General features: G+C 36.9%; 2 protein-coding genes across 2 annotated transcripts in view; one reads left to right on the forward strand and one right to left on the reverse strand.

Moving 5' to 3' along the window:
* Positions 1-221: 221 nt before the first annotated feature.
* LOC140164637 (translation initiation factor eIF2B subunit alpha-like) overlaps positions 222-22,946 on the reverse strand; it is a 37,363-nt gene continuing 14,638 nt past the window's right edge. The window contains 10 exon segments of the mRNA XM_072187977.1: positions 222-381; positions 383-446; positions 5,022-5,112; positions 5,115-5,172; positions 6,965-7,040; positions 11,191-11,259; positions 11,467-11,579; positions 13,855-13,971; positions 15,921-16,060; positions 18,789-18,890. Coding sequence (XP_072044078.1) covers positions 289-381; positions 383-446; positions 5,022-5,112; positions 5,115-5,172; positions 6,965-7,040; positions 11,191-11,259; positions 11,467-11,579; positions 13,855-13,971; positions 15,921-16,060; positions 18,789-18,890 — 923 coding nt within the window. The 3' untranslated portion in view covers positions 222-288.
* Positions 19,620-22,946, forward strand: part of LOC140164636 (general transcription factor IIH subunit 3-like) — a 53,601-nt gene continuing 50,274 nt past the window's right edge. The window contains exon 1 of the mRNA XM_072187973.1: positions 19,620-19,756. Coding sequence (XP_072044074.1) covers positions 19,666-19,756 — 91 coding nt within the window. The 5' untranslated portion in view covers positions 19,620-19,665. The remainder of the gene's footprint in view (positions 19,757-22,946) is intronic.

The raw sequence follows: 22,946 nt of genomic DNA on the forward strand, positions 1-22,946 counted from the left end.
GTATATGATATTGCTGAAGGATGGTTCGCTACTCCGTCCCCACAGTGAGTATGTTTACCTTCCCACCTTTTAAGCCGGTACCCATTCACACCTGATGGAGTAAGGACTCCCAACATCTATAAACAGTAATGATATATAGCTAGGTGGTTGTGAGGTCTGTTCTGTTCATAAGCAAAGTTGAATCAGTTTGCCACTATAACAGCTGTATAAAGCACTCCCAAAGTTGATGAAAAGTACCAATAATGGCTTCAGTCCTGTAAAGTCTATTTGTGCATATCATGGCTCATATCATAAATAAAGTTTAATCAGTTCATCACTAACTGCTGATGGAGTAAGTACTCCTAAGTCAGTAAACAGTAATGATATGTAGCTGGGAGGTGTGGTAGTCTATCAGTGGATGCTCCTGACTCAAGTCTTTGCTGTCTGCCAAAGTGGATGCAACGATACTGTAAGAAAAACAATCAAAATGGCATGGATAAGAATACAAAAGTGAAAGATTGCAGTGGGCCGAGGGTGGGGATGTTTTACAATACCAATATCAGTGGAGAGAGATAAGGGGTCTCTGTGTTCATATTACACTACCATTGTCATGTAGATTGAAATGCATGGAGTGACATGCCCTTATAGACCCTATGCAATAAACCAACCGGAATGGTACAAGGGCTATCATTTTCTTCAGAAGGGGGGTCCCAAATTTACAAAAAGTCAGCATCAATACAATTGCGACATCTATTTCGGCAACAAAAATTTTATGACCCCCCGCCCCCAGTTCTCACCACCGATACACCTTACCCCCCTAAACAGGCTAAAATTGTATTGAAATCAGTCTTTTTGAATTAAATAAACACACCACCTTTGGTCATCTTGTGATTCCCTACCTTTTGGTCATAAAAAAATTTATGTCCCCCCTATTTTTCTTACCACAAATTTGTGACCCCCGTATATTTGAGACCCCTCCTTCCGAAGAAAATTATAGCCCCTAACAATTAAAATGGCAGCCATATTGGAGGACACTTCTACGGATATGTCTGTTGTTCGATTCCACAACCATTCATATTTACTGTATTATCATGGGAAATTCTAGTCCCAGTAACTGAGATCTGATGACATTATCATTTACATTGGGTATTATCTGCTAGTTGTCACATGTATAAGGGTGGTTTGTTAACAAGCTTGCAGTACAACTGCAGAAAAGCACTTACATCGTTACCAAACTTTGATATGAAATGAAGGATAGTTTATAGCACTACTGGGTGGGAGGGTGGTTGGATGGGTGGGAGGGTTGATATATGTGATGCGATCAAGCGAAATGAGTCTGATGTCGATAAAAATCAAAATTCTATTTTCAATTTCAATGCATGAGCCATATTTACTTCATTTTGCTGAAAACCCCATCATAATTAGGCGTATGGTTCTAGAGATATGGCCATTTTAGTGTTGCTCAGAACAATTAAATACAAAGGAAATTGAATAATATTATTGGCTCTATCTCAAAATCAATATTTCCGGCATCCGACTCATTTTGCTTGATCGCATCACATATGTGACCCGGCAGCACAAATGAGCCGTAAATTCCTAAATTGTATTCTGAGTTACGGTGTAAAATGTGTACGAAAGTCATATTCATCGGTAACTTAAGCTGGCCCGACATCCGCCTCATTTTGATAGTCAAAAACTAATCAATAATCCTATTGCTGAAGTGGATAATAAGCTTCTACCTTAGATGGCTATAGAACTTTTAATAGAATATAATCTGCATCTTTTAACTCCTATTACATGAACTCACACATGGCATGGTTAAACCTTTTGCATGATTACATTACATTATATATTACATATGCTCTCACTAACAAAACTGTTTTACATGGGCTATGTAACACATCTGTCATCGATGCTATGTATTATGCCTCGATGAACTCTCTGCATGTACATTTTTTTTTACTTTGCACGAACTTACACTTTGTAGTAGAGCTAGATTAGAGTAGACCCTATGAGCATTTAGTTTTTGTTGTGGATTTTGATGTGTTTTTAATGAGCTTACATCGCCATTTTTATTGGACTCGTCATTTTACAGACCTCGATGGACTAAAGATTTTAAGGAAAGAAAAAAAAATATCGCTCATTCAACGGACCCTTCAACACAGCTGTGACAGCGAACTTGAAGGGGTGCGCCTGAATATAATAGGCGGGATATCCTTGATGATTCTGATGATTCTGATTCTGAATAGCTCTGGTCTTTGTTTGCTTTTGCTAAATCCTGTTCAAGTGGTGGGTTACCAGGCATTGTATTTTGTACAGGTATGCATAACCAACAATTAACAATGAGAGAACTTTCTTAAACCTCGTTGACTTGGGGATGATTTGAAATGACCGCCAATTATGACTGTTTGATATTTATTGCCAGCGATGTGGAAAAAGAGACACATAAAAAAACACATAAAAAGCTATAATTTTGTTGAAGGAGCAAAGTTTATCAAACCATAACCCCACTTCTGGATATCGTTTGAAGTCAAATGATATACCATTTTTAAGTTTATGATGTTTATTTTTTAAACACAAAATAAAACAAAATTGATCGGGGAGGAATTTACGGCTCATTCGCCGTGGACGGTCACATATGGCTGTCATTTTGGTCCACTGTCTGTGACAACAATTTTTTAACACGGTGAAAGACATTTTTTTTTATGACATTAAAGCTATATTGTAACATTTCCATAAGAAACAGAGATGTATTTTTTTCACAAAACGTTAGTTTTCACTGTCGGATATGTCCTCTTTTACTTTTGCCTAAACAGATGAGACAATAGAATTAAAATTGCTATTTAATACCAGCGCATATGTCGCCATTGTGTGTTTTCAGTTGTTTCTTTTCTTTTCTTTCCTTTCCGCATCTTTAGGCCAGCATTCTTACAGAAGCTTTTTAACCTGGCTCAGCAAGAGCATTTTACCTGAGCGTGATCAAGACCCACCAGGATCACAGTGATGTGCCTCTTCATGGACCTATCATTTAAAGACCCATTCAGTGATTCCAGCAAAAGTGTAAAAAAATTAAAATTGTTTATTGTCATTTGATATTTTTGAAATGAAAAGTCATCAAAAAAAAAGAAGAAACAGCAGTGTTGACAAAGTTGAAGCCCCATTCAAATACGTAGTAGATAAAGGGTGAGAAACAGACCATTATCAGAAATAATGGGCGTGTTGTTCATGACTGGTGAGATGTTAGTTGGTTTGAGGTTGAGACCCCGATAGGGTCGAAACCTCAAACCAACTAACATTGAGCCAGTCATGAACAACACACCATTATTTCTGGTAATGGTCTGTTTTGAACCGTTATCTTACATATCTGACGAAGCAAAATTAAATTGTTTGCATCAAAATATGTATATATAATTGTTTAAAAATAAGTTTAATGCCAAACTGTACTTTCTTGAATTAAAAACACTAACACCTCAGACGCCAGCATTATCAAATCAATAATAGTTATTGATCTCAATTTACATTTGTATTTGAAGTGGTTTGGTAGGTTTTTAATCCGCTGGAGTGTATTCACCCTGTGACCGTTGTTATTCAAATGATTAGTGAATAATGCAAAGAGTTGTCAACGTTTGTTCTAGGGTTTCAACACCATGAAATTTATATTTTAGAAAAATGTGAGTAACCAGATATTTGAAACACCTAGTAACGTGTGTCCAATGGTGCTCCCCATTATGGGTAGGTCACAGTAAGGCTTTGCACTCCCAGCCTCATGACTTGTAATGAGTACCGCAGGTTAGTTCTTGAAAGCTCCTGGTCGGAGTAGTATCCCGGGGTTCTTGCCTAGTAGCTAATTAGCATGGACCGTTGAGCGTTTTTGGGTTGGGCAAGGATAAAGACAGATTCCCTTCTAGAAACTAATGGCAAGTTTATATACATGTACTGAGTATACATTCAGCGAAACGGTTACTTTTCATTTATGAGTATTACCTCGTTATGCTAATTAAATTTTAATTTGCATAAATTTAACTATCTTTATTAATTGAGCACCAGTGGTGTTCTATAAAATAGTATTGTTAATGTTATACGGACTGCAGTAGCCCTCTATAATTTTCTCTTGCCATGTAACATTTGCATTTAAATTGAGCTGTAAATGCATTTGTTTTCTAAGTCTACCTGAGACTAGTAACGAACTCAGATTCGACATGTATGTTGTGATCCTTTCCATAGTGTTTCTAGAATGTCCATGGTATTCCTTTTGTTTAGCTTGCAGCCCGAGACCGTTATCTTGAGCTATTGTGTTGATAATGGTCTCTGGGCAGCTAGCCACCTCCATTACTCTAGGTAGTGGTGTGGGCAGCGAACCTTAAACAAAAGAAATACAATGGATAATCTGTGAATAGAAAAGGGCTAGACGTATATATGCAGATAATTTATATACTGTCAATATATAAATTTAAGAAATAAAGGGTGCAGCATTATCCTTTACACCCAAATAATGTGTCGAGGCAGTAAAAGCGTAAATAATGGGTGAGGCGCAGCCGAACCCATTATTTAAACGCTTTTACTGCCGAGGACACATTATTTGCATGTAAAGGATAATGCTGCACCCTTTATTTCTATTCTATTACCAGAAAGTAGTGCAATTTAAAGAGAAAATGTCCTTTTTTGGCACAAATATTTTAAGTTGTTTACTTCAAGGTGGAGCGCGTGCACGCGTAAGTGACAGCGCCGTATCGCGGAAATATTGCACGCAGCGTAACCAAAGCGTAATGCTGTGGGTAGAATGTGTTACGGCGCTTGACCCATTATTGCAGAATAATGGGCTCTCACGTGACGCGTTTCAACAAATCACAGTGTGCGATTTTGAATAATGGGTCGTGGAGGTAATAGAATACATTATAAATTCCTTATTTTTGTCTTAAATACACAGCTTTTGGCTGAACCACTAGCAGGCTATTTATGACAATGACAAAGGTACCGAAATCTGAATTTTGATTATTTTTACGATAGTCCGAACGAGCAAATCGATGAATGCGCCTTTAAACAAATCTATATAGGCATGTCTTACCTTGTATTCATTGGGAACATCTTGCTGGTTGAGTGGGTAAATATGGCGCACAAATTTGAAGCTTTCTCGACCACATAGAATGGCTTATTGGCAACCTTGGCACTTGTGGCAATCTGATATGATCCAATCTGTAATATGGGAATAGTTGAAATTCACATTAAAACATCTGTTGAGATTATTCACAGTGGCGGCGCTACGGCGGAGGGGGGACATTTGCCTCTCCCCAATATTTTTCTTGCCCCCCACTTTTGAGGCAAAACTCCCAAAATTACGTTAATGTTTACTTTTTATGGCAATCTTGCACAAAATTTGTCAATTTTGCCCCCCCCTGAAATTCACTTTGCCCCCAATGCCCTACCAAAAAATTCCTGATGCTGCCACTGATTATTCACTTTGCAAGCAGCTGTTTAAAGTATTCTGTGAACAAATATGAAAGTATTACTGTAAAGTACACCACAAGATTCTTATAGGGGCTGTCTGCACAGGTACATTACTAAGGTACTTGGCTGGAACTGTGCAGTAAACTTGAGTACCAGTGTAGTACCAGTGCAGTACCACTGATGGTGGGTTCTGTGCATGAGGTTCTCTGCCCAGGGTTGTGCAGCAGCTTTGGTACTGTGTAGGACTCTGTGAGTACCAGTCGGGTACCTTAGACGACTGTGTATGTACATGTACAGGCAGCAACAATAGGAATCTTGTAGTGTAGCTGCAAAATGTCCCTTGTTCAATAGATATGTGGTAGGTTTAGGATAATCTGCCTGTGTTGTAAAGTTAGGCAATTTTTTATGTGCTTGAAAAGAGCCAAAGTTTGTCATAAAGTTAGGCAACATAAATATTAAAATACATTGTGTAAGAGAAGCTGCAAAAGGGGCCTTATCTAGTAGACATGTTCTAGTAGACACAATGTACATGTACATGTGTATAGAGGTTATCCATGTTCTATAAGCTGCATATCCTATCAGCGACTGCTATAGAGGCCGGTCAAGTGCAGATCCATCGAACACGCTTTTCAATCGGAATAAATGCTAACCTCATCGTGACATCATCCAAGCAGCAAAGTTCATTTCCCATTGAAAAAGCGTTATCCGACGGATCTGTAGTCGACTATTCTGTATACCTTGTTTAGGATTTTCAAAAGAAGTACCTGCATGTGCAACCATGACTGTTTCAAAATAGCCCACCTAAGTCATGCAAGTAACTCCGAGGTTGTGCATTGAATTGGTTTGAATGAGGAAGAATGCTACGGGAACCAGCGCCTTTTGTTAGAAGTCACACATGAGTAATGTGGATAACCTCTATTGAAAAAAATAAGGTAGTAATAAATGCTAAGGTGAATCTCTTTGCCTAATGCTTTACAACAAGTGACTTCCCCCTTCACACACAAAATGTCAAGAATAAGTTTATCCTATGATAAATGATGGATGACCATCAACCACTGAATTTATATATGAGTGATATAATCATTAACAACCCATATATGAAGAGCTTATTTCCAAACCATGTTAAGTCCACAAACACATGTGTCAGACTGATTTACCTGTGCGATATTACTATGGGTTGTGATGCTATAAGTATTATAATATAAGTTGGATGCACCATTACCAAGCAAACAGTGGATGGATGCACAGTAACAATACTGAGTGATGCCTTTTGAGTCCCAAATGAGAACAATAGTCTGCATATTGTTAACCAGCATTGTTGTGGTAAATAATAGCTTGTTGATGGTACAACTTATTGTTGCTAATGTCAAACTTGTCAATTGTGATTGTATCACACAAGTAAATGAGAAACGTGTGGTTGTGGACTTAACACGGTTTGGAAATAAGCTCTTCATATCTTGCATTTGATGTTTAATATGACTTATGTTCAGTGATACAATCACACATTTGTTCATTATACACATTCGGTCCATGTTGTTACCTTATTTATGATACCACCGCTCTCCACCACACCCTCAGCTCCGAGAAGAACGATGTCAACTTTTTCCATTACATACCTGAACAGATGATAAAAATAATATAAGAGACTCAAAGTACCTTAGAAACAAATCTATAAGTGTAGAAAAATAGTTTGGAGATTTGAACAAGGAACCTCCTAATCACTTATCAGATCAGGCAGCAGCACAACCAGGATTTTAGAGTGAGGAGGCAAAGCCAAATTTTTCTCTCAATTTGTCAATTTTTGCCCCAATTTTACTCATTTTAAGGACACTTTTCTCTTTGACGTCCCCATTTTCTCCCTGAAATATTTCCCTCCTGGCTACGCTCCTAAGGTTAGGTGTCATTATGATTGAACTATTCTATCGTTTCAATTTGATTTAAATCACAATGGGAAGCACGGTGGCCTAGTGGTTAGGGCATGAGCTTCATAATCGAAAGGTTGCGGGTTCGAGCCCCACCACGGCCAGTGTGTTGCGTCCTTGAGCAAGATAGCTTAATTCCCAATTGCTTCACTCCACCCAGGTGTAAAATGGGGAGCTGCTGTGGGTAATTATTTATTTATTTATTTATTTTATTCATATTTATCCAGGGTAGCCCAATTCAGCCGATAGCTGGTCTTACATGGGGCCCTGCAATACATTTACATAACATTAAAAGGCAACAATTTTCAACATGCAATTTATATAAAATATACAACTATTAGATACAAAATTAAAATACAGAAATATATACAATTTTCAAAGTAGAAAGAAATACATCATTAACAAGTACATGCTCAATTTTTTTTAAGACTTGAACCTTTGCTTGAAAGTCTGCACATTTATAGAACTTCTTACATCATTACTCAGTTTATTCCAAACCTCAACCCCACTGTATGAAAAAGATGATTTAAAGTACCCAGTGTCATAACCATTTGTGCAAGGCGGTAGAGCCAATAAATTGGACGCAGCTTGTCTGGTGTTCACATTATGTTTTTCATGTACATAAGAAAACCTGTTGATAAGGTACTGTGGTGATATATCGTTAAGACATTTAAACATTAACAGTGATTTGAAATACATTGCACGATTTGGAAGTGATTCCCATCCTAATATAGGAAACATTATATCAGAAGACGTAAGGTAGTTGGCACGCAAATATTATTCTAGCACATCGCTTTTGTAAAACACATAATTTACGTACATCTTCATTGAAGCGACCAAACCAAACTACACTGCAATAGTCGAATTGCGGTTGGATAAGAGCCTTATATAAAACATTAAGAGTGCGAACGTCTAGAAATGTTTTTAGACGTCTCAAGAGTCCTATTTTACAAAATAATTTCTGTATGACTGAATTAACATGATCGTGCCAAAGTAATTTAGAATCTATCTTTACACCAAGACATTTGGCACTATGAACTCTTACAAGTTGACAATCATCAATGGAAACTGAAAAAGCAGAGCATTTATCATTATGTAACTTAGGCTCACTACCAATGAGCATGACATTTGTCTTATCAGTATTAAGAAACAATTTGTTTACATTTAACCATGCCTTAATTGCAGAAAGATCGTCAGTGAGCTTTTTAGAAATAATATCAGTATCAGTACCACTGACAGACAGAGTGGTATCGTCTGCGTACATAGATATTTTCCCATGTGATATTACATTTGGCATATCATTGATAAAAATCAAAAAATAATAATGGGCCCAATATACTGCCCTGCGGAACACCAACTTTTATTTCAAGAGAATCAGAGACAATAGCCTTAAAAGTAACTCTTTGCTTTCTACAAGATAAATACGATGCAAACCATTTAACTGTATCTTCAGATGCCCCAATATAATAGAGCTTTCTAAGCAAAATATCATGATTTACGGTGTCGAACGCTTTTCTAAGGTCGATAAAGGCAACACCAGTCAATTCACCGCTGTTGATGCTCGTCAGCCAATCGTCAACCATGTCAACAAGAGCAGTCTCGGTAGAATGACCAGGACGAAAACCTGATTGATGAACATTTAAGATACCATTTCGATTTAAAAAGAGTAAACATGATTATGCATAGCCCTTTCAATGATCTTACTTATTACAGGTAGGATGGAAATTGGCCTGTAATTATTGGTGTTATCAAGATCACCTCCTTTATGCAAAGGGATCACTTTGGCTTCTTTCCACAAAGTAGGAAATATCCCCTTTGACAAAGAAAGATTCATTATATAAGTTAAACTTTTAACAATGACTGGACGAGCCAGTTTCAGGATCTTGCAACTGACATCATCCAGACCTACCGCCTTTTTAATGCTCATGGAGCGAATTTCTTTGTCAACAAAATCATATGGAATACATGGTATATTAAGAACAGGTTTATCATTAAGATCTTCACATGTATGTAACATACATACAATCTAAGTCACTGAGAGTACCTGCGCATCAGTTGCGGACTTGGTGAAGCGGTAATGATTCTGATGTATCCTAATGGCAGCGCGATAATTGTTGAAGTGTGCTGATGCTTAGGCGAAGCGCACGTTAAAAAAACAAAAAAACAACAACCAACAATGCTATTAACAAATCTTGGATTGGGACTTGAACCCAGGACCTCTACTGTGAGTTCTCAAGACACTCATAGCATCCAAGTATTGAACTATGCTCATGGCCCTGCACTTCTTATATCGCCTTGATAAGAGTTCGAAGCCCTGTCATCAACAGAGGGCAGTAATCCTGTGGTTAAGAATGTCCCAATGTCTGATGAACCACGCTAATAAGCTGGTCAGTGACCATAACAAAAGCTTGTTTCCGGCAAAAATTGACAAGTAACTTTAACAAACTTCTAGATACAGTTATTAGAAGGTTACTAGAAGGTGCGATGAAATCCAACCATTTGCTAACCATTTCATTTTAAGGGAGCATTAGTATTCTTCATGAATATTACTGTCATGTTGATGACATCATAGTTACTCGCATTTGGTTCATTTTGAAATTTTGAAACATTTAACGCTCAAAAGGCACACAAAATCAATCAGAAATATTTTTTTCTAATTTCACTTGAGTTTCCTTGCTGAGATTGTAGCATCAGAGTAATCTCCCTTTCAGGATACAGCTTTTATAAGTGTTATATGTCACTTCTGTATAATTCTTATAATTTGCATTATGCACACAAATAGTGATGCCCTGTTTGTACTTTATTTTTGATAGTTTTTCATATCCGATGTTAATGATAAAACATTCCCTACAGAAAAAAATGAATTAGCAAAACATACAACAGTTTGTAACATTCTCCATGAACTAACGTTTGTAATGAGATTTTCTCTTTCTGAATCTGACTGGTACAATATTATTTTTCATCATGATTTCGCATCAAATTCATACATTTCTGGGTCAAAAGACATATAAAACATTTTGAAATATTGAAATATGGTTTATAAATAACGCTAATAAAATCATTTGAGTTGATCAAGTAATCGCTTTTTATGATTTTCAAGGCAATATGCATAAATGATGATTCTGCATGTACATAATTTTTCACTTCAGTAAGCTCGTCTTTTACCCAACGTTCATTATTGATCACGGTTTCTATTGTATGCAGTTGACATCAAAGAATCACATGTGTATGAGCTTGTGCATTGAATTGGATTACACATGGGTTATTCAGGTTATTGATCGCTAGATGGAAGCGAACAATGATACATATTATATTATAGGATTCCATGCCTGTGCGGGGAGTTAAACCACAGCGACCAGAATTATGAACACTTTGAAGTGTTAGCACCTTGCAGGGCCATGTGCTCAATGCCAAGGCCAATATTATGTGAATATTGATCATTGTATATTAACAGGTAAATTTGCAAAAAAAATGTTTGTGAGTCACACAATATGCAACAGGCTCTTGGTGTAGCTGCGGTGCTGAATTGCATTAATTTTTTTTAAACAGGTCTTTACATGACATCCTTTTTGAAACCAGTGAGATGCCATTGTTTATAAGAAAAGGTAAGTTATTCCAAAGTTGTGATGCTGTTTTGAGTTTCACTTATTTTGTTTTAGAAAAAAATATAAATTTGTCTCTATATGGTTAAGGATGGTTATAAACCAAAATCTGAATTTTGGTGAATTAGTCTTCAGGTTTACGTCAATCAGATGTCCAATGAAGTTCATTGGTATTAAACACAACATAGTAAACTACTGGATGAAGAATCCACACCCAGATATCCCATGTGATTCTTACTCACCCTGCAGCAGCATCCAATATTACAACCACTGGTATACCGGCATCAGTCAGGGCTTTAGCCATCTTCTCCCTATACAAATATACAAAGAGACTTTCTTAATATTTAATCAACAGAGCGTTCCAAACCACTAGTCCTTGTCTGTGGAATTCTCATCTCATTCTCATGGTGTTCACTTAATTTGTTCTGATATTTCAATAGCCAACTGTCCCGAAGTGCCAGTTCCATGCAATATACCGACTTAAAATCTATTCTGATTGCCTATTTATTTTGACTCACCCTGACTTATCTGGACATGACTGTGTGACAAATACATTGAATCGTTTCTTTGCTGCAGCTGCTTCTAAGAGAACTTTGAGCACCACCCTGGAGTAGGAATGTGTTAATACACTCTGAAAAAATAAAAGCCACAGGAAATTTCACTTGGTCAATTTCATCAAACACTGCACTTAAAATTGGGGTTAGTTTTGACAACATGCCTGTTGACAACAGGGAGTTAATGTCAATAAGCCCAATCGCCATTCTAACTTCCGGTTTTTGAGAGCAGTTTTGGGACACTTTGACCTGTGACATATCGGGAAAATTGCTGTAATTATTTATTAATTTATTTATTATAGTCATAATGTTATCATTAAAAATATTTAAATAATAAATTTATTCAATAATAAAGTTTTTTGGGTTTGTTTTCATTCTTGTAAAACATTTTAGATTATATTTTGTATGCACAAAAACCAATTTTTCTGAATTTTCCCAATAGGTCAGAGGGCAAAGTGTCCCACAATTACAAAAACTGTCCCACAATGCATTGCAAACTTTCAATGCCAAAATTGGCTTATTGCCTGAGGACTCATTGTAAATCTTTACTCTTACCATAATTTAGCACTGGTCTTGAATGAAATAGACTCTCTCAAGATTCAAGAACCAGAACAGTTGAAATTGCAGCAGGCAAGAAAGTTGAAGATAGACACCTTTTTGATAACCGTAAAATTACTTTATTTTGTGGATACTTAATATTTCATGAATGACCACTGACCAGTGCTTTGGCAAGGACTTAAAGGCCCATTCAGTGATTTGCTCATCCGGACGATCGTAAAAATCATCAAAATTCAGATTTTGGTACCTTTGTAATTGGCATAGATGTGCTAACATAGCCTGCTAGTGGTTCGGTCGAAAGCCGTGTATTTTAGACAAAATAAAGCATTTGCATGATTCTGGACTTTTGATACTGACAGTACAAAAGTCCGACTCGAGATCGAAAGAAGCTCACTCTCCATCGCACCAACACGCTTGTATTGTTTCTACTACTTATTACATCAGTAGCTACTATTTTAAACAAAATACACAATTTTAACTGTTTTTCATATTTGAATTGACCGTTAGTTTGCCTCGGTGACCTAACTGACCTTTAATTGCTTATTTTGTTTTCTATTACAAAAATTAAACGTCTGTTTTAAATCAATTTAGACTCTACTTCCCCGTGTTAGAAACACTGGACTAGGAAGTTTTTCCAGTCGATTGGTGGCGCACTGTACTGAAAATCTCGATTTTCTCGAGTCGATCTGAGTTGAAGTAGAAAACCTTTCTAAAACTTCTGTTTTTTGTCTTATTTGTCGATGTATTCAGGGGAAAAGTGGTTTAATGAAATTCTGTAGACTTATTCTTTATTTCTAAGCAACTCTGACAAATTTCCATTTTTTTTAATGTTCCTGTGAAATCACTGAAAGGGCCTTTAATTTCAACTGACATTGCAGCATGTCATTGAATGCCCTCCAAAAAGAGATGATTTTTTAAGTAGTGATTATAGTGTAAAAGTTTATTTAAAAACTCACAGAACTAAAAGCAAAGTTATTTATAAGCTATAGTAACTGTACACAAAAGTTAATAATCTTGTCTTCTAGAGAAATTAACATAACATTATAAACTACAAAATAAATAGTTTTTTGTAAGGAAGTGGGGCAAAGAAAATTTAACTGACTGAAGCAGGATTCGAACAGGCATCCAGTGCTCTACCATCTAAAGCTCTCCAGTCCTTTGATGGACATCGATCCCAATTACCAATATCTTGACTCTGCCGCACGACAAAACAGTTTCATAGCTTTGACCATCATACCTGAGGTAATATGTCACATGATCAAGGGGAATGAGTCGGATGTCGCTAACATTGATTTTGAGAAATTGGCGATGAAAGTGTTAAAATTCTTTTGTTTTATATTGTTTTCAGCGATTGATAAACTTCGCAAAGAAAAGTCGTATAAGCATGGGGTTTTCAGTTTCTGAAAGCTCTAAATGTCCTCTTTAGAAACATATGTAAAACTCATTTTCGATCAGGGTCGACATGTGACTCATTCCCCTTGCTCATGTCACATTATGAAAAATGGGGAATGAGTCACATGTCGACAATTTTCAATTTGAAGTTTTTTACATCATTTTCTGGCAGTTTACAAATGCTACATTTTGATGCAAACCCCATCAAAATCGGATATCTGGTTACCAAGTTATGAGCAATTTATCAATGGCTGAAAACAATATAAAACAAAAGAATTTGAACACTGTTTTTGCCAATATCTCAGGAACAATATTAGCGACATCCGACTCATTCCCCTTGATCATGTCACATATATTGGTCACATTTTAATCAGCTGAATTCATTTCATTGCCTATACTTACTGTTCCGTCTTTAACAAATGGATGTCCCAATTTAGCTATTGTGTCTCTAGACTTAGCCACTTTCTGTACAAACAATTTACCCCTGTTCTCCAAAACATTTTTACAATCTTGGAAATCCTGAAAATGAAGCATAGAGGAGAGCAATCAATTATTTAATCAATCTAATTTACAAAATGCAATTTCCATTATAACGCCCATGCAGTAGTTAGAGAATAAAGGTATTGTGTTTAGCCGATGTTGTGCATCTATCGTCTCATATAACATGGGCGACAACATTATTTTAACAAAACAATGAGGCGAACCGAGTTGTTTTAAGCCAAAAATAATGATGTGGCGTGTTATATGAATATGTCGTCAGCAGAGTGTTACACTATCGTAAGTGCAGTAGAATGTAATAGCTGCCTTTTGTAAAACACCTATCATTTGCATCACATCCAGGGATGTAGCTACGGTGGGCGGTGGTGGGTGGCAGAGCCCGGCACTCAGATTTAGAGCCCACCACTGATAAACAATTTAAGCTCTACATGTAGCACCCAGCACTCAGTGTCAAAAATGACAAAATCACATAGAATTTGGCCAAATTTAGGCAATTTTCAATCAAATTTTCAATTTCCCTCAAATACCACCCGGCACTAAAAATTCTCTAGCTACAACCCTGATCACATCCCCTCATTGTAAAGTGTTGATGTTCTGTATTACTTGCCTGATGGCCACTAAGCTAACCCAAGATATCACCTTTACATGTAGTTGGGTGTTTTTCTAGAGTTATTGGTTAAAATTAAGTACATTTATTGAAATGTTGCAACTGCACTTACGATAGTGTAGCACTGCCGACGATGAGACAATAGATGCACGATAAACAATACTTTTATTCTCATTCTTAAAACACTCCAATTCAACTAAGGGGTGGTGCAATAATTATGTGTACCCCGGGTGAATTATAGGGGGGCAAAGATTTTTGGCAGGCCAAAAGGGGGGCAAGCATTTTTGGCAGGTCGAAAGGGGGGTCAAGTGATTTTTGGCAGGTCGAAAGGGGGAGCAAGCAATTTTTGGCACAGATATTTTGGGCACCGTTTCTATATTACGCCCTAAAAAGGCGTAGGAAAACGTTACGAAAACGCTCAAATATGCAAAATTTCCTGCTTTCTCTTTTCGCCGCATTATATGTTAAGACAATTTAAGGTTTTAAATTGGGTTCCCCAAAATCTTGCATGTGTAAGGGGGGGGGCAAAGATTTTTGGCACGTCAAAGGGGGGCAAAGATTTTTGGCACGCCAAAAGGGGGGCAAAGGTTTTTAGCACGGCCAAAGGGGGGGCAAGCGATTTTGGCAGACCATTTTGAGAATTCACCCCGGGGTACACATAATTATTGCACCACCCTAAATATATTAATCATAAGTATACCAAACTTTAATCAAATTAAATCTTACTTTTACAAAGAATTACCTACAATGTAGGGCATAGAATCGGTCAGTCCCGTTGTTGCTATGCACCTCCGATCGCTTCGAAGAGTGCATATGACCATCGCGTCGACACGCACACGCTAAAGTGTGTGATATTGTGTCATATCACACGGGTAATTGCAGGAACTTTCTTAAGTGTTTATAAGAATGAGCATTACATATTAAGCAGTCATAAACAACCCATTCAGCTGTACTCATTATTCACAAATTTAGTGTGTAACTGTAAACTGTTTAAAGCAAAAGACTCCTTTATAGAGTCTGTCTTCAAAACACCCTTATTTTGCCAATGTAACCTGTCACTGCAAGAGACCCCTAATATTAATACCTGGTTATGTCACTTTTATATATTTTTATATAAGCGCTTTCCCATCCCCCACAGAATCTATATGACACATAATGACAGACATGCAATTTTCCAAAAAGCATTGTACCATTTGCACATGCATATCTTGAAGCAGGAGGGGTTAAAAAGATACATACACTGGCATGTATGAGAAAATTTTCAAAATATTAAACAACTGCTCACCCAACTCTTGATTTTGGGGTATTGTTTAGCAAATGTGGAAAGGTCTGTGACAAGCTTTCATACATTAGTTCAACATACCTCTTGATCTAATGATGCTAATGTGATAAATCTGAGAAATAATTCACACCCTGATGATATCGATGTGACTGAGGAGTCTGTGTGCATTAACCAAGCGATGCAATGTTTTAGACTCTCGCGCAGTCCTGCTAGTGTTTCAGCTGTTGAGAAAAGAGAAAAAAAATTCAGAATAAACCAAAAGAAAAACAAAAATATCATGTAAACAAATGATACATGCTAAAAACTTTCATGCAGTCACTTTTACATCCTACTACTGGTTTGTTAGCCACATAAAGAATTCATAGCAATTTAAGGCGATATAATACCCCGATTTTCATCAGTACCCCTCTTCTTTTTTTTCTTGCAAATTTATTAAGTACATATATATGTTTATCACCTCATGTCCTTAACTTATAAAATATATCTACATATAAAGTGACTTTCAACCATTTTAGTAAGTCATTTTAACCCTATATATTTTTTGTTTACTGTAACCTAGTAACTCAGATCTGTGTTTCATAACAAACCATAATTTATTCTTTTCAAAATGTTCAAGTAGGGTACATGAATAGAATACATTAAATCCTTTGTTATACTCTCTATAGAAAATCTATAGTGGTGCATGCAAAATACCTATATACCATGATATAACACTGAATAAATTAAATACACACTTATACAATAGATGCATAGTCATTAGTTGTTAGGAGAAGAAAAGGCTATTAGGTCACCGTATGTCAGGTTATAGGTCAATTGGTTCAGGTCAAATTTAAGCATCAATTTTGAATACACATGTGAGAGTCTGTGATATCATATGAGGCATAATTTTGATATTCTGTCTTTAACTGGATATATATCGAGAAGTGCATGGTGGATATACTAATATACCTTGGGATGTAAATGGTGAGTACAATTTAGAATGCCTAGTTGAGACGGATTTCACAAATAAATATAAAATAGTTACCAAAATCACAAAAGGTAAGCTTACGGAAAACTACCCAATATGGTTGTATAGGTGACAAGAAATACAATTTTTTTCATCATTGCTGTAGTATGGTTGTTGTAACCTGTTACCTATGGCTTAATTAAGTTTCAGTGCAATAATGTCGCAAGTTAAAAATACAAAATATAGCTCAACATTGAAAATAGAAGCATTTTAACCAGTTCCTTTTTGATAGTTGTGGAGCACCAAGTTCATGAAGTCATAAAAGAAATCAGGAACCACTTATTCCCATTTTACATATCAACTTTATTTCCCTAATGTGTTAGCAACACATATCCAAAATTTTAACGAAATCCGTTGATAGTAAGCTTTCCAAAATGAAGTGAATTTAAATCATCAGTGATGTACCTCCTTTTGGCTTCTATCTGTAAAAGCATGTAAGTTACATTGATACCGATACCACCAATAAAACGAGAAGATTTGCCCCTTCATTTTGCATACCACTTTGTCCAATTTTTTTTTGTAATTTCTTCACAAAATGCAAAAAATGCAAAAAAAAATCAATGGGTGTAGTACCCCCTTAAAGTATTAATTGCTGTGACACAGTGGCATACCAAGGGGGAGGGGAGGGGGGAGGGGGAGGGGAGGGGGAGGGGATGTTGTACCCTATGGCTCGAAATACCAGAACAAAATTGACTAAAATTTAAAATTTGCATCTTCTTTATCCCTGTTTTAGACCAAACTTATTTCTCTAATTTTGGACCGTCCAGTACTGTCATAATGTCAGCAGGAGCTATTTTGACCACCTCCATGGAGTGACCTATTTTAACCCCTCTCCTTGTAAATTGCTGAAATTGTGCTTGGTACGCCACTGCTGTGACATCTGCTTAGCAATTGTTTCTATTGAATTACAAAATCAAATTGTTTTTTAATGGATAATGTCCATCCCCTTTTTGTTTTTTGACAATCTATAGAGAAGGACCATCTTGGTTCTGATACAGGGTGTCCCTTGCATTGTCAGAACATTTTGTCCGGGATTGTGGTTAGTTGACTAAAATACCCAAAAGTTTCCAACAATACAGTTCCTAGGGACACCCTAGCCTGTATCTGTATTCTGTACAAACATGTCCTCTTAGTTCCATGCAGGTCTTTGCCCTCAATGTCCTGATGGATTCTAGCATTGTAATCATTTAGTAAAGAGAAGGGGGTGTGGGTACTGCCCCCTTGAAATTGATCAAAACCTGGGGGGGGGGTACTCACATAGTAAAGGCATACGGGGACGTGCCGCTCCAATGGGTAGGCTTTCCACAAAAAATCCTTAGACATGGGTCTATGTTTTTCGAAGAAAAAATCCTTAGACATGGGTCCCACTTTTAGATTTTCTGTGCTATGAGTGAAAAACACGCGGGAAAACATGATTGTTGCTTTTACTATTATATTTTTGAGCCGCAAATCCTTAGATTTGGGTCATTATTTCCTGAAAATCCGTAGATATGGGTCCCTATTTTTGGTAAAATTACCCTTAGAAATAGGTATGGGTTCGAAAGCTCGAGCCGCACATCCCCGTCAAAAAATAATCCAATTACCCCCCCCCTCCCCTGGGCCAAAACCATGCAAAATCAGCCCATTTTTTTTGCTCTGTCTGGTATATCATGGACCAGGTCTCTGCACCATATAGATCATAAATGCTTTTCTAACTCCTCTGGACTGTTCAGTAGTGCCTCCCTTTATTTTCAGAACATGCTATTCCTGTTGAAATCCACACTCCCCTATGGAAGACATGACCTTAATCGTCCACACAGGGAGTATGAATTTCAATTGGTATTACCTGAATGGGTTACTCCATTTGAAAACTACACCCCTGTGTGGGAGATTAAGGTCATGCCTTCCATAGGGAGGGTGGATTTCAAATGGAATAACCAAATGGCACACATACACATACTTACCCTGGCTTAACTTGAGATATTCTATAAGTGTATGTATGGCTGCTACAGCTGATGACATGTCCGGATCATTATCCATACATTCATGAAAATACCGCACTGCATCTGTGAACAAACAATGTACCGGGTAAGACTGAAAATGAAATTACTTTTTTTCCCCAAATGTTTCAATGTTCACTCAGTTCTTGTGGCTTGGTGGTCAAATCAATGGTCTGTATGCAGGAATACTATTAGAATCTTCTCTTGATTACACCAGAGATTTCCCAATGAACCTTTGTTGGAATACCAACTGTCCCATGTATGGTAGGTAGAAAGTCAAATTGTTTACTATCTTGGGTGTTGACTCATAATCCGTATAAAATAACATTCATTAATAAATATATGAGTCTAATCTTTGGGGCTATCTTCAAATGAAAATTGTGCTGAGTGCCATGTTCAATGTCAGTGCATTTTGCTGTTGTGTCAGTTGCACAACTGCTTGGTTACTGACAAGCATTTAGAGAAGAGTATTGAAGTAATACTGTGTGTAATGTTGGTTAATTTTGAATCACAGGATTTTAGGATATGACCTTATGAACAATTATAAGTTTCTTTTTTGGCTTTAGTGTACATGTATGTGCCCTGAAAATGTTGTTGTCAATTTATATCAAATATGGTTTGGTAATATCAATGGTTAGTAAAAGTGAAATAAAAAATCTTTTTAAAAATGTTTTAAGTTGGCTCAAGAAGTAGAGGACAGCCAAACAACCCTTTTAGGCCTAAGTTACACATACTAAAATAACAGAACTGTGAATTCAAATGTGTTTCTTTAACCTACCCTTATCTAGGGTCCTTTACTATCAAGGAAGATGAGTGGTCCACAGATCAAATACCTACTGATATGCAAACAGATTCATCCTCACGGTGGAAAGCACTCGAATCAACTGGAGATGGAAACTGTCTGTATAACAGCATTTCAATTTTGATACAAGGTTAGAAACATTGTATTGTCTATTTTGAAATATTGGTGTGACATACTTACAAATGTATAATCCCTAACTGAGAGACATAATTTGATTTATAATAACGTAATTTGTTATTTATATTTGTTCACTATCTATTTGTTCATGTTTAAGTAGATTTTGTTTTCATTATAAAAATAATATAAACGGATTTCACCCTTATGCAGAGTTAAAATGCTGGTGGGAGAAAGTGAAACTTCTCACATGATTAAAAGAGGAGATAAATTCCTAGATCAGTTCGGGGGCACTGCTAATTCAAAGACGTCTCTGATATCAAAGACGGGTCAGTGATTTCACATACGGGGGTCTGTGATATCACATACGTCGTACTTTTTTTACAGTTTGGGGCTAGATGCAGCATATCGGAAAGAAGGTGACTGTATCGGAATATGCTTTCCTATGTTTAGCAAATATCTGCCTGTGCAAACATCATATCTATCTGTGCAAATTCTGACAAATGGTCCCAGAAAACACTTAGATTGGCAAAATCGAGCCATATCCAACGTTTTGAAGTAACAAAAAATCCCAAGTCATGGGTGGAGTGAATATTTTGGCAAGGAAAAAAAAGGAGGGAACAATTAATTTTTGGCCAGTCAACGAGGGGGGAGGGGAGCGATTTTTGGGCACGCATTGTGGCGGCAACTTTTCAAAAATATATTCAAAAATGACTTGAAAATGGTAGGCCCCTACGGAAACGCGTTCAGGCCTAACCTCGTGGCCTGACTCTTGCACACGTGCATGGGATAAATTCGGAGAAATATGGACACTTGTATTTTATTGATAGGGGTAGGGTTATGTTATGATTAGGTAGCTCAAAATAGATCAACAAATTACGGTAAACCAGGCGCGTGCCCACTGCCCAGGGAGTGGGGCTTTGGGGCCTGCAGCCCCGGGTCTTAAAAAAAAAAATGAGGGAGACAGAGGGAGAAGAGAGAAGGGAGAGGAAGGGGAGTGATAGAGCAGTGGCATAGCCAGGCCCGTTTTTTTTGCGGGGTGCTGATTTTGAAAAAGTGTTTCTTTTTTTTCCCGGGGGCGATTTTGTAAAAAGTGGGCCTTCTTCACAAACTTTTGACCTTATTTTGACTAAAAAAGCATAAAAACATATTTTTTTTGCTCACTACGGTCGTAAATTAGGATTTTTTTGAGGACTTTTGCCTCACCGCACGGCCCCACTGTGCGTACGGCCCTGGGCATAGCCAGTGGGCCAGTATAGTGCCCCCTACAAAAATTGAAGGGCGGAAAAGGGAGGGAAAAGAAAAAGGTCTACTTTTTCGGTCTGATTTCCCAAAAATTGAAAGAAATAACCCGACAACTGAAAACATATATAAAATAACTGCCAATAATACCGGAACGAAAATGTTACAAAAATCAGGACAAAATATTAGCAAAACTGGGTTGAACATTTTGTTTTGCCACAGCCACCCAGGCTCATTTCAATATCCGGGATTTTTAGGCAAACGAAAGGGGGAAAAGTGGAAAGAAAACAAGGAAGAAAACAAGAAGAAACGAGGAAGAGGCCTACGTTCTGAGTCATTAAGCATCATAATTATGTTCATGCTTGAAATTTGTGACGGGAAGCCGCATCCACTGGAAATCCATTCTAAAATACATATTATGCATTATCATGACATGGTTATATGGCCTATAGGCTATGCTTAATCATGATGGTCGGAAAAATAAGTTAATAATAGGGGCCTAATGCAAAATGATGCACCAATTGGCTTTTAGTTTGAGGATAATATTCCCCTCACAAGTCGGGTCCGTTGAAATCTGTTATGCCCAAAATAATACGAATAATAAGTGTAAACTTTTACACCAAATGATTTTATTGTGCCTTTCATAACTTTTTGAAAATAATTCTCCAACTTCTGAGGGAGCACATCCCCTCAGGCACCCTTCTCCGTCAAAAAAAAAAGGCTAACTTGCATTTATCCATATAGGCCTAATTGAGCAGGTTCATACCCATGCAGAAGTCAGGTCCGCAGGAAATTTGTTAGGAATTATAGGCCTATCTTTCATAGATATAATGACTATAGGCCTATTATCATGATTATAGCACATCCCCCTCAAGCAAAACAGAAAAGCCTAAACTTAGGCTGAATTGAAGGAATTATTGAGCACGAGTGTTAAATATAGGCGGAGACTGGGGTAATTGTGGCCCCGGGGTAATTGTGGCCCCTTTGTCTTTATCAGGGTGTCTTTATACTAAGCATTGGTCTAGGTGACTTAACTTTGTATTGTATGAAAGAGTGGTCTTTATGTTACTGTTTGGTGAAAAAATATTCAAATAGCATTAAAATTTTTATGAGGGGGGTCTAATTAGCGGAGCGACATCATAAATGGCTCTAAAAAGTGGCAAGTCCACTTTTTATTCATAGGGGTGCTACTTATTGGTTGTATCACTGACTATTTTGTATGTGTTTGACATGAAAGGTAATCATAACAGTTCCCATTGATATAACAATTTTATTAAAAAATTGTTTATTTAATGAGCTAAATTTGCATATTATGTAATAACCGGCTTGGGATAAATGTGGCCCCTGTTCATGTCTTAAGCAAATTACTTGCATCTGACCCCCTAAAGAGCTATTTTGGTCATTAATCTGTTATATGTTAATCAAATTAGCCATTTGGGGTCATTATTGAAACAAAAAAGACATATTTAGTATGTTTTCAAGTCAAAACAAGGAAGTATAATGAACAGTCAGATCCGCCTGCAGTTTCGGCATGCAAAAATTAGCATAATAACAAGTATTTTACAAAATGCCTTAAAATGCCTTTTTCTGGTAAATAAACCAGTCCAAATGGCCTAGAATTATCGCAATGACTGTAAAACATGTTATTAATAGTTATCAGGAAGAACTGGATTCACAATACTCTTTAAATTCTTTATTTTGTTCAGGGGCCACAATTACCCGCTTGGAGTAATTGTGGCCCTAAACATGTTAATTATTATGCAAATTGCAATATATTTTCCAATTATATTTATCACATCTTATGGGTACCCATTGCCTCTATTCCCTCCTGCATCAATTTTTCTTCTCCAGTTCATACTCAAAGAATTACATGGTAAAAATGCAAAGGGGCCACAATTACCCCAGTTTCCATTAAGCCTAAAACTAAAATTCAGCGGCTCAGTTGGAAATCTGTAAAAAAATAT

Source organism: Amphiura filiformis, chromosome 11 (assembly GCF_039555335.1).
Source record: "Amphiura filiformis chromosome 11, Afil_fr2py, whole genome shotgun sequence".
NCBI classification, from domain to species: domain Eukaryota; kingdom Metazoa; phylum Echinodermata; class Ophiuroidea; order Amphilepidida; family Amphiuridae; genus Amphiura; species Amphiura filiformis.